At 40.4% G+C, this 13320-nt stretch overlaps 1 protein-coding gene across 2 annotated transcripts in view; it reads right to left on the minus strand.

Moving 5' to 3' along the window:
- LOC126106905 (zinc finger CCCH domain-containing protein 14) overlaps positions 1 to 13320 on the minus strand; it is a 239044-nt gene that overhangs the window by 187289 nt on the left and 38435 nt on the right. For both annotated transcript variants that reach the window (XM_049913322.1, XM_049913321.1), the window contains exon 6: positions 10245 to 10446. In XM_049913322.1, the coding sequence (XP_049769279.1) occupies positions 10245 to 10446 (202 nt within the window). The remainder of the gene's footprint in view (positions 1 to 10244; positions 10447 to 13320) is intronic.

Here is a 13320-nt window from a genome sequence, read left to right on the forward strand (position 1 = left end):
TTAACCTATTAGCACTAAAGGTAAACAGGAATTCTCTTCTTCATAAATTGTTTTTTTCTTTTTTGCCAACAGTCTTGTTATGTTTTACATGCTTACATTCATAGTCATTGCAGGATAGCCAAAAAGCAGAGGACAATCCTCATTTTAAGAATGTAGCAAGAGCACACTGCCAAGCTTTATGGAATAAATAAAGAATTGTCTATTCCATCCACAAAATGATCCATAAGTTGCTTGTGACTCCTACTGCTACAAGACGTAACAGCACATAAGACATTTAACACTGTCTGGTGTCTGCAACAGACAAGTGCGGCCTAGATGCACTATATAGATGTCCTCGTGGACAGCATCGGGCTAGTACGCCTTCGACCGGTAGATGTGACATTTCTGAATGAATATATTGCAGTAAGTTTTAAATGTATTACAGTTGTAACATGGAGTAATGTTAGTTTAATAGGACCATTCTTTACATTTTAATTTTTTTGCATTTTTGTTTTTCTTGCCAAGTAAATGTTTATCACGTCACTGATTTGGCTACTGTGTAAGGAACATTTCAAAAATATATTAAGAGCCTAATTTAAATATTAACAAAAGCAGAGACCGAAACATAACATAGATGCAAGTGATCCACTTAACCCCATGCAAGAGATTACTGATCATCATCATTAACTGTTACACATTCAGAAACAAGATCACATCAAAGCAGCCAATTGCTGCACCCTACGTAATACAGTATCATGAGATACAAACAATAATTTATACGAGAATCGTAGAAACCCAACAGCCTCTAAATGGTTCATAAATAGCTAAGACTACATCACACTCTTGTACAAAACTTCCCTTTATGTGTTTGGTTAAATTTCACTGTTCCAGTCACATATCGAATGTCACTTCTAAGAGATGTAAGGCAAATTTTCTCTGGTCTTTCAGCATATATTTACAATTTCACTTTTGCAATGTGTAGCTGGAGTCAGCCCAAACAAAACAAATGTGGCCCACCAAGTCTTTTACACGATGACCAGTGTCGATGGAAAGTGTCGGATCGATCCCAGTTACAAATAAAATAATTTTTGAAGTTTTCATACAATCGTGTAGTCCCTGATTAGTCTAGTGCCATATTTGTTTTATTGCTACGAATTAACGGGGACAGTAAAACACAAAGAACAACCAGTAGTCCAGGAGCCGCTGAACAGCAGTGCTGTTGCACGGTGCTAGCAGTCAGCACGGGACAATCGGTGTCGTCGCTGTTAGAGTACTGGTTATACTTCGTGTTTTACTGTCCCCCCTTAATTTGTATTGATAAAATAAATATCGCACTAGGCTAATTCGGGACTATTCTATCGAATAAGCACGTGAAATTCCGGCTTAAAAATCATTTTATTTGTAAGCAGAAACAGACACTTTCGTACAACACTAGGCGATGAAAGGAGGATGTCATGAGCAGTATTTGTTTGGGCTGGCACCAGCTACACATTACACAAATGAGACTGCAAGTATCTGCTGAACGACCAGAGAAAGGTACCTGATGACTCTTAGGCAAGAGTAAAAAAACACCCACACCGCATCTTTTAGGATCTGAAAAAAATTTTGCAATATCATGTCAGAAAGTTGGTACATTTTTTGCCACTGACAGTCACAAAATTTCCAGGAGAATACACTGCGCTATCTTCATTTGAAGAAAGACTCACTGCTGCAAATAAGATATCTTAGGTAACAGATCAGACCCTTTAGCCTCTTAGGATTCTTCAAAGTCGGATACTTTTCTCTCTAAATTTTTGTTACTTTCACTGTTAGACTATTTTCCTATAAGCCTATTACATTTTTTCAGCTTCTTTTTGTTCTGTTAGTCTAGCTTCTTCATTAAAACTGCTTTTGATGGGAGTGTATGTCAGAATCAATAATTTAATTTTCATTATTCCTACTATTCCTGGAAGAGAGGCTTTGCGATAAGAAGAACTACTTCTGGAGATATTGCCTTACTTTTTTTGCCATTGGCCTTGACATCTTCATCTTCAAAGGCTGAGGAATGTTCACATCTGCAGTTATGATCTTGTCAAAATCAACAGTGGAAGTAGGCGGCAAATACATTCTTTGCGTAAACAAGTTGGCAAATGTCAATTAGTCAAATGAGCTGGCTGATAATCTTCATGTACAACAATATCTGTGTTCGGTTGTTGACTACCACAAGCCTTAAACCGACACATATATTTCTGTTAGTGATGGCAAGGGGTAATGCTCAACCCCGGAAGTCTATCGACCTCACAGGCTGTGACAGGTAACTCTGTGCTTGCTATAAGAAAAAGGTGCTGCATTATATAATTTCTTGAAAGAAACAATATCTAGATCAATATGATGCAGCTTGGCCTGTTTGAAGTATCAGAGTAAGTAAAATAATACCATTGTCTTTTGTGTACGATACTGCTGGTACACTTCTACAGCTTTTGTAATTGTCAGAACTGAGACTTCAGGGTGTCTTTGGTGGTCTTTTCGTGTTTGAGTTATGCAGGACTGGTAAAAACAGTTCACTATTCATCCAAAGTGAGACTGTGGCTCCACCTACACACTGGGGGGCACGGTGTGAATGTCATCATTAAAGTGTACCTTAGGAAACACTAACAATGTCAGTAGTTATTCCAACCATTGTCACAAGTGAACAACTTCCAGTAGACATAGATTGTTCAACTATTATGTAGCCAGACTGATACAACACTTTCAGTAGCCACTGCACAGTAGTTGCTGCTGTCTCATCCAGATGGCACACGTTTTGCAATTAAAACTTGTATTTTTCTTGAAGGAAAACCTTGTTATCTACCACTTTCACATCTGCATCTGTACAGTTAGTAGCCATTCATACACTTCTCTGTTATGAAAGTCTTGTTTAGTTTAATGAATGCCTCGAGCCACCCCAGTAAAGCTACGTTCTCTCTTTCCCAGTTCTTTGGTACAGATTTTCCATTCTCCTTAGCAAATCCAGATGCAAGAATTCTTCCAGTTTTTCGGCCATAATGAAAATCATGTGCAGAGGTATTATGGTCAGACATTGTTGTTCCACTTTTCTGAACAATTCTGAACGTTGATTTGACAGCCTAGAATTGTTGTTGTCAACTTCTACAATAAAAGCCTTTTCTGTGTATCATTTAAGCACTGACCTAGGAATGGTCAGGCTTCTTTCTAATTCCCATAAACAAATTTTTGTTGGATATTTGACTAGCCATGTCTTTCAGTAACTCGATGATTGTCTACCTGAAATTCACAGAATGCCTAATTCTAATGCTTAATAATGCTTCTATTGGTGTGTGTCAGTGAGTATAGGAGTAGAACAATCCATGTTTTTAGTGGCCTTAACAAACACTGACTAGTAAACCCTGAAACATATGGTTCACTTATCATACACATTAGTGAAATATGTTTTGCAACAGTATAAAAAGCATAAGAATGTTTGAAAATGAGGTACGCAATGAAACCGGTAAAACATGTTTTTAAAGACCACCATAGTAAGCATAACTGATAGTCCCCAAAAAATTAATTTTGAATCTTAGTAACTCTTCAAAGGTTAACAATACAGCAGCTACCTATTTTATCCACAGAAACATGATTTGAAATAATGAAGGTTTGTGAACTTAAGATAACTAAATTTTCTAATAACTAAAATTACTCTGTCTGTCCATTTTTAATAGAGTGATTCAGTTAACTTCCACAGCCAGTTAGTCTCACTTTAATCATAACACATACACAATTTAAACATTGATATGTTAGGATATTAATGAAAATTAATTTAATAATTTTTGTTTCAGGTCACAAAGCCTACTGCAGTGGCACTGATGATTTTGCAAGCTGAAAAGAATATGTACATAGGGTACTTACATCCTACTATCAAATGTTTGCTGCGGGAACACCCAAAACTAAGTAATGACAGTTGCATATTGTATGGCAAGCACCTTAACAGAAGGTCAACAAAAAAAGACTTGACCCCACCATACTAGATGATAACCTAAGCACAACAGCAGGTTTGATACTAGCACTAAAATTTTCCTGGTTGGAAGGACATGAGAAGGAAGAAGCTATTTGTTTATTAAAGGAAGAAATGCTTACAATCTATAAGATGGTGTATTGTGAAACATCATCTCTGAAAAATGAAGAAACCTTTCAAGGAAGTGATAGAGCAGTTTTTTTTTTAACACTGTTTCTTCAGCAACATATTCTGGAGTGTTTGATGAGGCAGCTTCATACCTCTCCAGTAGTTCAACTGAAGTGAAACTTCTCATTCAGCATAGTTCAGTAAAATGATTGTTTTTAAAACTAAATGCAGGAATACCCTCTATCACTCCTGTGAAGCACCTCTTGAGTGTATGCAAAGAAATTCTTCCAACAGAGAGGAACAGGCTCAGAGATAAAAACTTTGAAATGTAGCTGTTTTCTGAAGGCACGGTAATCTAAAACTGTAAATGAACACTGAATATGTTGGTAACATTTGTATTCATTCTTGCGTCATCCTCTTTTCTTTTTTCTTCAAAATACATATCATTCTATTAACTCTTGTGTTTGGTGTGTTTCATGCATGATGATCCTCCCTATGTTCCTCTACCAGTGATGGTTGTCACAATGCCCATTCTTAGATACACAGTGAGCAGCCTCACTTTTCCTAAAGTTAAAACAAATACTAACAAAGAGATAGAGGGGCTGGCCAGTACTTACCTCAGCTCAGTACAGCCGATAGATACACATAAAACAGAACCGAAAATTTACATTCCTAGCTTTCGGAACAAATGTTCCTTCATCAGGGGGGAGAGAGGGGAAAGAAAGGGAAGAAGGGAAAGGAGATTCAGTTACTCACAACCCAGGCTATGAAGCAACAGGGAAAGGAAAATAGGGAGGGTAGCAAGGATGGAGGCATGGTTGTCAGAGGGAAGCCAAAGATATTCTACTGTAAGTACTGTGCCAGCTTCAAACCAAAGAGGATGCATACAGAAGTAAAGAGGTATATAGTATAAAGATAAATACAACTATGTAGGATGAAAAGATGCGTGAATAGCTAAAGAGGAAAGGGAAAGAGGAGAAGACTGAAGAGTAAATGGGAGTGAGGTAGTTTAACGTAGGTTCAGTCCAGGGGGATGGCGGGATGAAAGGATGTGTTGGAGTGCAAGTTCCCATCTCCGCAGTTCAGAGGGACTGGTGTTGGGTGGGAGAAGCCAAATGGCACATACGGTGTAGCAGGTTCCTAGGTCCCTAGAATTATGCTGGAGGGGATGCTCCGCTACTGGGTATTGGGCATCTCCTAGGCGGACAGTTCGTCTGTGTCCGTTCATGCGCTCAGCCAGTTTAGTTGTTGTCATGCCGATGTAAAAGGCTGTGCAGTGCAGGCATGTCAGTTGATAAATGACATGTGTAGTTTCGCACGTGGCCCTGCCTTGAATTGTGTATGTTTTACCAGTAACGGGGCTGGAGTAGGTGGTTGTGGGGGGATGCATGGGGCAGGTTTTGCAGCGGGGTCGGTTACAGGGGTAGGAACCGCTGGGTAGAGAAGGTAGTCTGGGAATATTGTAGGGCCCCATGCATCCCCCCACAACCACCTACTCCAGCCCCGTTACTGGTAAAACATACACAATTCAAGGCAGGGCCACGTGCGAAACTACACATGTCATTTATCAACTGACATGCCTGCACTGCACAGCCTTTTACATCGGCATGACAACAACTAAACTGGCTGAGCGCATGAACGGACACAGACGAACTGTCCGCCTAGAAGATGCCCAATACCCAGTAGCGGAGCATGCCCTCCAGCATAATTCTAGGGACCTAGGAACCTGCTACACCGTATGTGCCATTTGGCTTCTCCCACCCAACACCAGTCCCTCTGAACTGCGGAGATGGGAACTTGCACTCCAACACATCCTTTCATCCCGCCATCCCCCTGGACTGAACCTACGTTAAACTACCTCACTCCCATTTACTCTTCAGTCTTCTCCTCTTTTCCTTTCCTCTTTAGCTATTCACGCATCTTTTCATCCTACATAGTTGTATTTATCTTTATACTATATACCTCTTTACTTCTGTATGCATCCTCTTTGGTTTGAAGCTGGCACAGTACTTACAGTAGAATATCTTTGGCTTCTCTCTGACAACCATGCCTCCATCCTTGCTACCCTCCATATTTTCCTTTCCCTGTTGCTTCATAGCCTGGGTTGTGAGTAACTGAATCTCCTTTCCCTTCTTCCCTTTCTTTCCCCTCTCTCCCCCCTGATGAAGGAACATTTGTTCCGAAAGCTAGGAATGTAAATTTTCGGTTCTGTTTTATGTGTATCTATCGGCTGTACTGAGCTGAGGTAAGTACTGGCCAGCCCCTCTATCTCTTTGTTAGTATTTGTTTCACATCTTTATATGAGATTTTAGTTTCCCTAAAGTTAGGTCATTAACCCACCTGACTGAAAAGTAAAAGTAATTTTAATTGAAGCCAATTACTTTTTTGGGTACTTTTGTCAAAACTGGTAAAGATAATATAAAATGACTTAGTCAAGTGTTCAGAATATAAACTTTCAGTATGATATTTACTTATTGGACAAGTTTAAAGTCAGTTATTTGCCTACGATGATGACTGAAGTAGAAGGAATTTATTTATTGTCCCTGGCAGTAGTGACAATGTAAGGGAAAATAAGCAGAAGATACGAAATGAAGTTTGTGTTGGTAGTTAATGCACGAATGTTAAGCATAGTGCTATGGTGATGTAATGTTTAGCATTTTGGCCTAGGAAGCAAGAAGACCCAGGTTCGAATCCCAGCTGCAGCACAAGTTCTAATTCATTCTTCTGCTTCAATTATTACCGTAGATAAAGAAGAGACGTAAATGTCTCAGGGAAAAATAAAATTATAAGATCAGTTACTTGCATAGAACAATAAAACTGTAATGTTAAAAGCACTGAAGTTGTAGAGAACAGAACAGGTTTCATCTATTTCAATGACATTGATACATCTTAGTATTAAATGTTAATAATAACTGTACAAAATTTGGTACATTAAACTTCTGTATTTAACAAAATAATTTATTTAAAATGTATTGTTAATATCTGTTAAGCACATTGTCACATTTAAATTTTTTCACACGAACTTTACTTCAATGTAAATTGTGATAAATTATGATTACAATATTTTAAGAATCACAAATTGTCATTTAACTATACAGGCACGCCGAAAAGTAGTATCTCCGAATTTTTTATTCCCATACCAATATTGATCATGGTATTACACGTGCTGCACATTACTCGATCGATTTTATCATGTCGCCGATGCGAGTGGCGACCCTCTGTCGGGGCTTCAAACCGTAGTGTGTAGCGAGGTGGTATCTAACACGTGTGTGTGTGTGTGTGTGTGTGTGTGTGTGTGTGTGTGTGTGTGTGTGAGTGAGAGAGAGAGAGAGAGAGAGAGAGAGAGAGAGAGAGAGAGAAATGGCACACTATAATCGAGTTATTACAACAGAAAACATGACTCCAAATGAAATGCGTAGGAGAATGGAAGCCGTGTACCGTGACGATCGTAAGAAAGATGCAATGTCAGGTCGTTCGTGCTCATAATGAAGGAATGGGGGGAGCTAATCTCTACGCGAGTGACAGTTCAGAGTGGATGACTGCATTTCCAAACCTCAAATAATACCTTCGAGGACTTCACTTTGATAGTGGTGAAGTGGTGCAAGCAGTGGTGAGCTCGTGGCTTGGTCGACAAACATTCTACAGTGACAGTATCAATAAACTTGCCTTTTTTTGAGAGAAATGTGTCAGCCGAGAGGGTGACTACTTTGAGAGATAAATATGTAGGTACATAAATAATGAAGATGCAGAGTGTTATTTAAAAAGCTTTACAAGTTTTCAGATAAAAAGTTTGGAGGCTTTACCTTTCAGCACACTCTCATACACGTTGGCAGGTGACAGGACCAGCAATTAGCAGTGCTGTACATAATTAGTAAAATGTCAGTCTTCAGCCATGTCAGAGGTGAATGAAGATGGTTAATAAATGGAGAAACTCTGAAGCTCAAATGTTGAAATTTATTTGAAAAATATACAAGCTGTCCTATGTGACATACGCAAAGGAGTTAAAAAGCCCAGATTTTTGCTGCAAAGGTTTTCAGAAATTACCACAACCAGTCACCTTTTAAATAGATGTATTCCAATAAACCATGAGTGGTTTTGTCTGCCCAGCAGCTCATCATCAGACGGTACATACGTACATTCAGTGCTTTTTGTTGTAGCTTTGTGAGCCTTGTTGTGTACCTGCGGCAAGATAGAAAACAGCAAATAAGTGCAACATGTGGTACAGTTTTATGCAATATTTACAATATAAGTTCTACTTAAAGGTGTTACTTACGGTTAATAGATTCTGCAAATATATATTTGTAATGTGTGACACTTTTTGAAACATTATTCCCACTTTCAAAATGCGTTCACACACTAAAATTAACAGATTTAGCCAAAGACATGTTTTACAATTTGTAAACAAATCAAAGACTGTGATTAAACGACATGCTCAAAGATTTCATGTTGAACCAAAGACATTGTTGGTCAAAACTCAACATTATTGAAAGTTATATCTTACTTAAAAGGAATATATATGCCAAATTAACTTAAACCAGTGAAACTGTATCTTTCTTACAGGAAATATAAATGCCAAACTAACTTAAATTAGTAAAAATTGAGCTGCAAATTAATATGTGCATTTTAAAAGGTGTATGAAACTAGATGTCCACATTGTATTTCTATTACAATTAAGAGATAATTTTTAACAGCCATTTTCTTCAAACTTTCTGGCACATTCTGACTTACTGGCAGATTAAAACTCACGGGCAGATTAAAACTCACGGGCAGATTAAAACTCACGGGCAGATTAAAACTGTGTGCCAGACCGAGACTTGAACTTGGGACCTTTGCCTTTCGCAGGCAAGCGCTCTAGCAACTGAGCTACCCAAGCATGACTCAAGCCCCATCCTCACAGCTTTAATTCTGCCAGTACCTCGTCTCCTACCTTCCAAACTTCACAGAAGCTCTCCTGCGAATCTAGCAGAACTAGTACTCCTGGAAGAAAGGATTTGTGGAGACATGGCTTAGCCACAGCCTGGGGGATATTTCTGGAATGAAATTTTCCACTTTACAATGGAGTGTGCGCTGATACGAAACTTCCTGGCAGATTAAAACTGTGTGCCGGTCTGAGACTCTAACTCTGTTTCACGGGCAAGTGCTCTACCAACTGAGCTACCCAAGCACAACTGGCGGAATTAAAGCTGTGAGGACGTGGCGTGAGTCGTGCTCGGGTAGATCAGTCAGCATAGCACTTGACCGCGAAAGGCAAAGGCCCCAAGTTCAAGTCTCGGTCCGGCACACAGTTTTAATCTGCCAGGAAGTTTCGTATCAGCGCACACTCCGCTGTAGAGTGAAAATTTCATTCTAGAGCCATTTTCTTCCTCGATATATCGGTTGAACTGGGCATACAACATCTGAGACTGACAGGTTAGTGGTTAATCTGCAGCTGTTTTTACTAATTTACATTAATTTGGCATTTATATTTCCTGCAAGAAAAATACAATTATGCTAATTTAAGTTAATTTTGCATATACATTCCCTGTAACTAAGATGTAATATTCTTCACTGTGAGTGTTAATCAACAACATCTTTAGTTCAACATGAACTCTTTGAGCCTTTAGTTCAGTAACAGTCTTCGGTTTGTTTACGATTTATAAAATGCGAAAGTCGGTGTCTGCGGCAAAGTCTGTTAATAGTAGAGAGTGAAAACAATTTGTAAATGTAAATAATGTTTTCCAAAGTGTCTATTAATAGTAGAGAGTGAAAACAATCTGTAAATGTAAATAATGTTTTCCAAAGTGCTACACGTAACAAATATGTATCTGCAGAATCTAATAACTGCAAGTAACATCTACAAGTAGAACTTATACCGTAAATATTTAGTGAAACTGTGCCACGTGTCATGCTTATTTGCTCTCATTTTCTATCTTGCCACAGATTGAATCCAGTCCTAATTTACTGAAACACGTCTATTTAAAAAGGCGACCGGTTGTTGTAATTTCTGAAAACCTTTTCATGTTATAGTCACAGTGTTCACATCCACAACGGATAAAAGTTTTATTTTGCTGCGAAGATCAGTAATAATTATAACGAACATTCTACACTGCGGTTTCTTCTGCCAGTACCGGGCATTTCGTTCACATAATAGCAGAACTTTTCTGCAGTTGTGAATTCTGCTGCCACCCACCTGTCGGTCACCCCCACGGTGCTGGTCAGGCTCCTCTTCGACACAGCCTCCTCGCCGACACATACGGCGGCCCTCTTTGCCGGGCCTCTGCCGTCCTCTTCACCCGCAGACCTCTTTGTCGCCACGGCGACAACCGAGGCTGGCGCAGTCACAACCCGGCGCACTGTCGGCCGGACCTTCCGCGCACCGCTCGTACTGTGTGCTGCGTGAGGAAGAGGAAGGTCACAGGGTGAGCAAACCAAATGTGTGTGAGACCCGGAATAACTCCTTACCTTCACCCCTCACAATGCACAAGTACACATTCCGGCACATCAACATCACGTACGGTAACAGAGGGAGTAATGGTAACCACTCGCCCTACAGTCGAGGATCCGAGTGGTCTACAAGGCACGGACGAGACACTGAAAATGTTGGAGGGCCTTTGGACAGTCCATTCTCAGAGCTGAAAAAACGCGAACTGCGACCCGACTACAAGTTTCGTGTGTGTGCATTTTCATTCCTGAGGAGGACACAGTCAGAATTCTTAGCACTATTTTCCATCTAATCTGTGTACCTGTCAACCACTTGGCACCTCAACTTCAGTGTCTGAAATCGCCTTAACTGCTGCCATTACCTGTACTCCATTTGCTACTTTCCAGTTCCTCATTCAAACTGCAGTAAGGTGTTTAGGAGTTGACACGCCTGACACGAGAAAAAGGGGCTGAAGAAATACTAAAAATACTAACGCCAAGTGAAAAAATTTTAGCACTACTGCACCGGAGGATTTTGGTACGAATCTGGATCAAAAAGGTAATAAAAATACATGTTATGTACGTAATACTTACAGATTAAAGCAAAGCAAAATGCAAATTGTCACTTCAGTATTAAAACATGGGTAATTTATTAACTTCCGTATATCCCGCGGCAAATGAAAATCTTTAGGGAAGTGCCACAAGCTGACAGAGAGAATTAATGTGAGAAACTAACTCTGAACGCTACATTAATAGATAGCCAGAGGCGATTAACCTGTGGTGCAATGGTACTGAGGATAAAATGTAAGGGTCAGCGAATACAGCCCCAGTGGATCTCGGCATCTGTTACTATTTCTTAAAGCCTCAGAAGAGTCGACGTGAAAGTGTAGGTCCCTCTCACAACTCACCGGGTCGAGGAAGGACGGGCCGTTCCACCTCCGGTGTGGCTGAGCCCAGTTGTGCACTACAGTGCCGAATCTACCTCTCGGCTGATGCAGTTTTCCCTTATTTACATTAATCTGCAACAGTGTATACGAGTTCATACAGGCACATAAAATTGGTGAGAAAACTTGCAACTTTTTTGGAGGAGTTGTTAACACATTGTCAGCAGACCTGTAACTGTGGAAGCATTTTCTCCGGTTATTACCAGATTACACACTCACAGTATTTTATTTTTACATTTAAGCCCAATGTGTTCAGGAGCTATAGCAACAGTTACAAACACTATATCAAGATTTTTATTTGTTACATTTGCCTCAGTTGATCATCTGGCAGTATATTTAAAACCGAAGTTTCTCGTACGAGATTAACATGAAAGTATTATTAATTATTACAAATTTCTCAATAAGTTGACAACTGTTCAAACACTTACGGCTACATGGTAAATTGAAGCAGATGATAAGGTCAAAATCTTAAATAAATATTTTGAAATGAAATCGCAGTCATCAAAAATAAAGTTGAGCAGTTAAAGGCAGTATATCAGCAGGAAAAAACGTGCTTCACCTAAAGTAGTAAATACCGGGCCTAGGGTTTAAAATTGCAGAATGTCTAACCTATCTACGAGGACCGGTGTACCACTCACAACCTCATAACACGGAGTAAGATTGGCGGTTGTGAAACGACTAACAGGATCGGAAGGGAGACGAGTGTCGCGCTTCGTCGATGACAATTGTTTCAAACCAGACAGGAACTGCTGCTATCAGCAAATGCCGGGCAGTATCAAATCGTTTCAGAGAGTATGTCACGGAGATAACTGCCTGCGACAGACATCGAGAGTCAGCTACATCACAAAAGGACGACCCTCACTGCACCACGTAAAGCCGTCGGTGGTCCAAATGACACACAAACTGGGCAGGCATTTGGTGCAATCTGACAAGTCGCAATGTTGCCTCTTCGCAATCAACGTGATGCATCACATCTACCTACAATCGGACGAATCAAGTATTCCGAATGATGTGTAGTCGAGGCTAGAGGTGGTTCCGTGGCTGTTTACGTACTGTGGCTCGAGCCTGTTCATTCGGGTCACTACGAATGTCACACGGGATGACTGTTTCCAGTGTTTTACCTAGTGAGCAAGCTGTTCCATGCTCCTACCTGTATAGTCTCCTGTTTAACCAGTTGTAAATAATAACCTCATAGGCAAGGGTAGCAAGGGTCGAGAGAAGTATCTGAACATACAGAAATGTCGCTGCTACCGATACGTTGCTCAGAGCAGGTTTCATCTGTATAGCCCACCACCAGTCGTACAGAAAGTTATCAATACCTTCTGGTTCCAGATGTAAAAGGAAAGTGACAACATAACCCCAATAAAGGCTAACCTGTTGATTCAATACTGTGTGTACCACCACCCCAATTTGAATGACCGTACAGAAGAGAGTATATATTAACCCCACCCCCCCCCCTCCCGGCTCCTTAAAATATGTTTAGGTCCTCTGAAACAGCGTCTATCAGTATCATAATTGTAATGTGGTATTCTTTGACATAATTGAAACTACTGTTTGTTAATTCTGTTATGTTAATCTTCCATTTCTGAAGCACTTATCAGCATCACTCATTTGTTAACTCTGTTCTCTATTCCGAAATGTTATCGTATCTCGCAGTGTTTTCAAATCTGAGGAAGTGGAAGACCCAGTGCAGTGCAGTGCAGCCACCTCACCCAGAGCTGCAGTCACGTCCCGTGCAGAGACTGCGTTCACGACAGTTGCGGCGGCACCAAGCTACCGCTGCCGCGGCTCCGCTCTCGCCGCGGCCTCTGGCGACGTGCAGCTCTGCCTCTGAGCAGTCTTGGCACCCCTAACTGTCACCGCCACCGCCACTGTCTGCAGTCGCTTAGCAGATGCGGGCAG

The sequence above is a fragment of the Schistocerca cancellata genome, chromosome 10, assembly GCF_023864275.1.
Source record: "Schistocerca cancellata isolate TAMUIC-IGC-003103 chromosome 10, iqSchCanc2.1, whole genome shotgun sequence".
Classification (NCBI taxonomy): domain Eukaryota; kingdom Metazoa; phylum Arthropoda; class Insecta; order Orthoptera; family Acrididae; genus Schistocerca; species Schistocerca cancellata.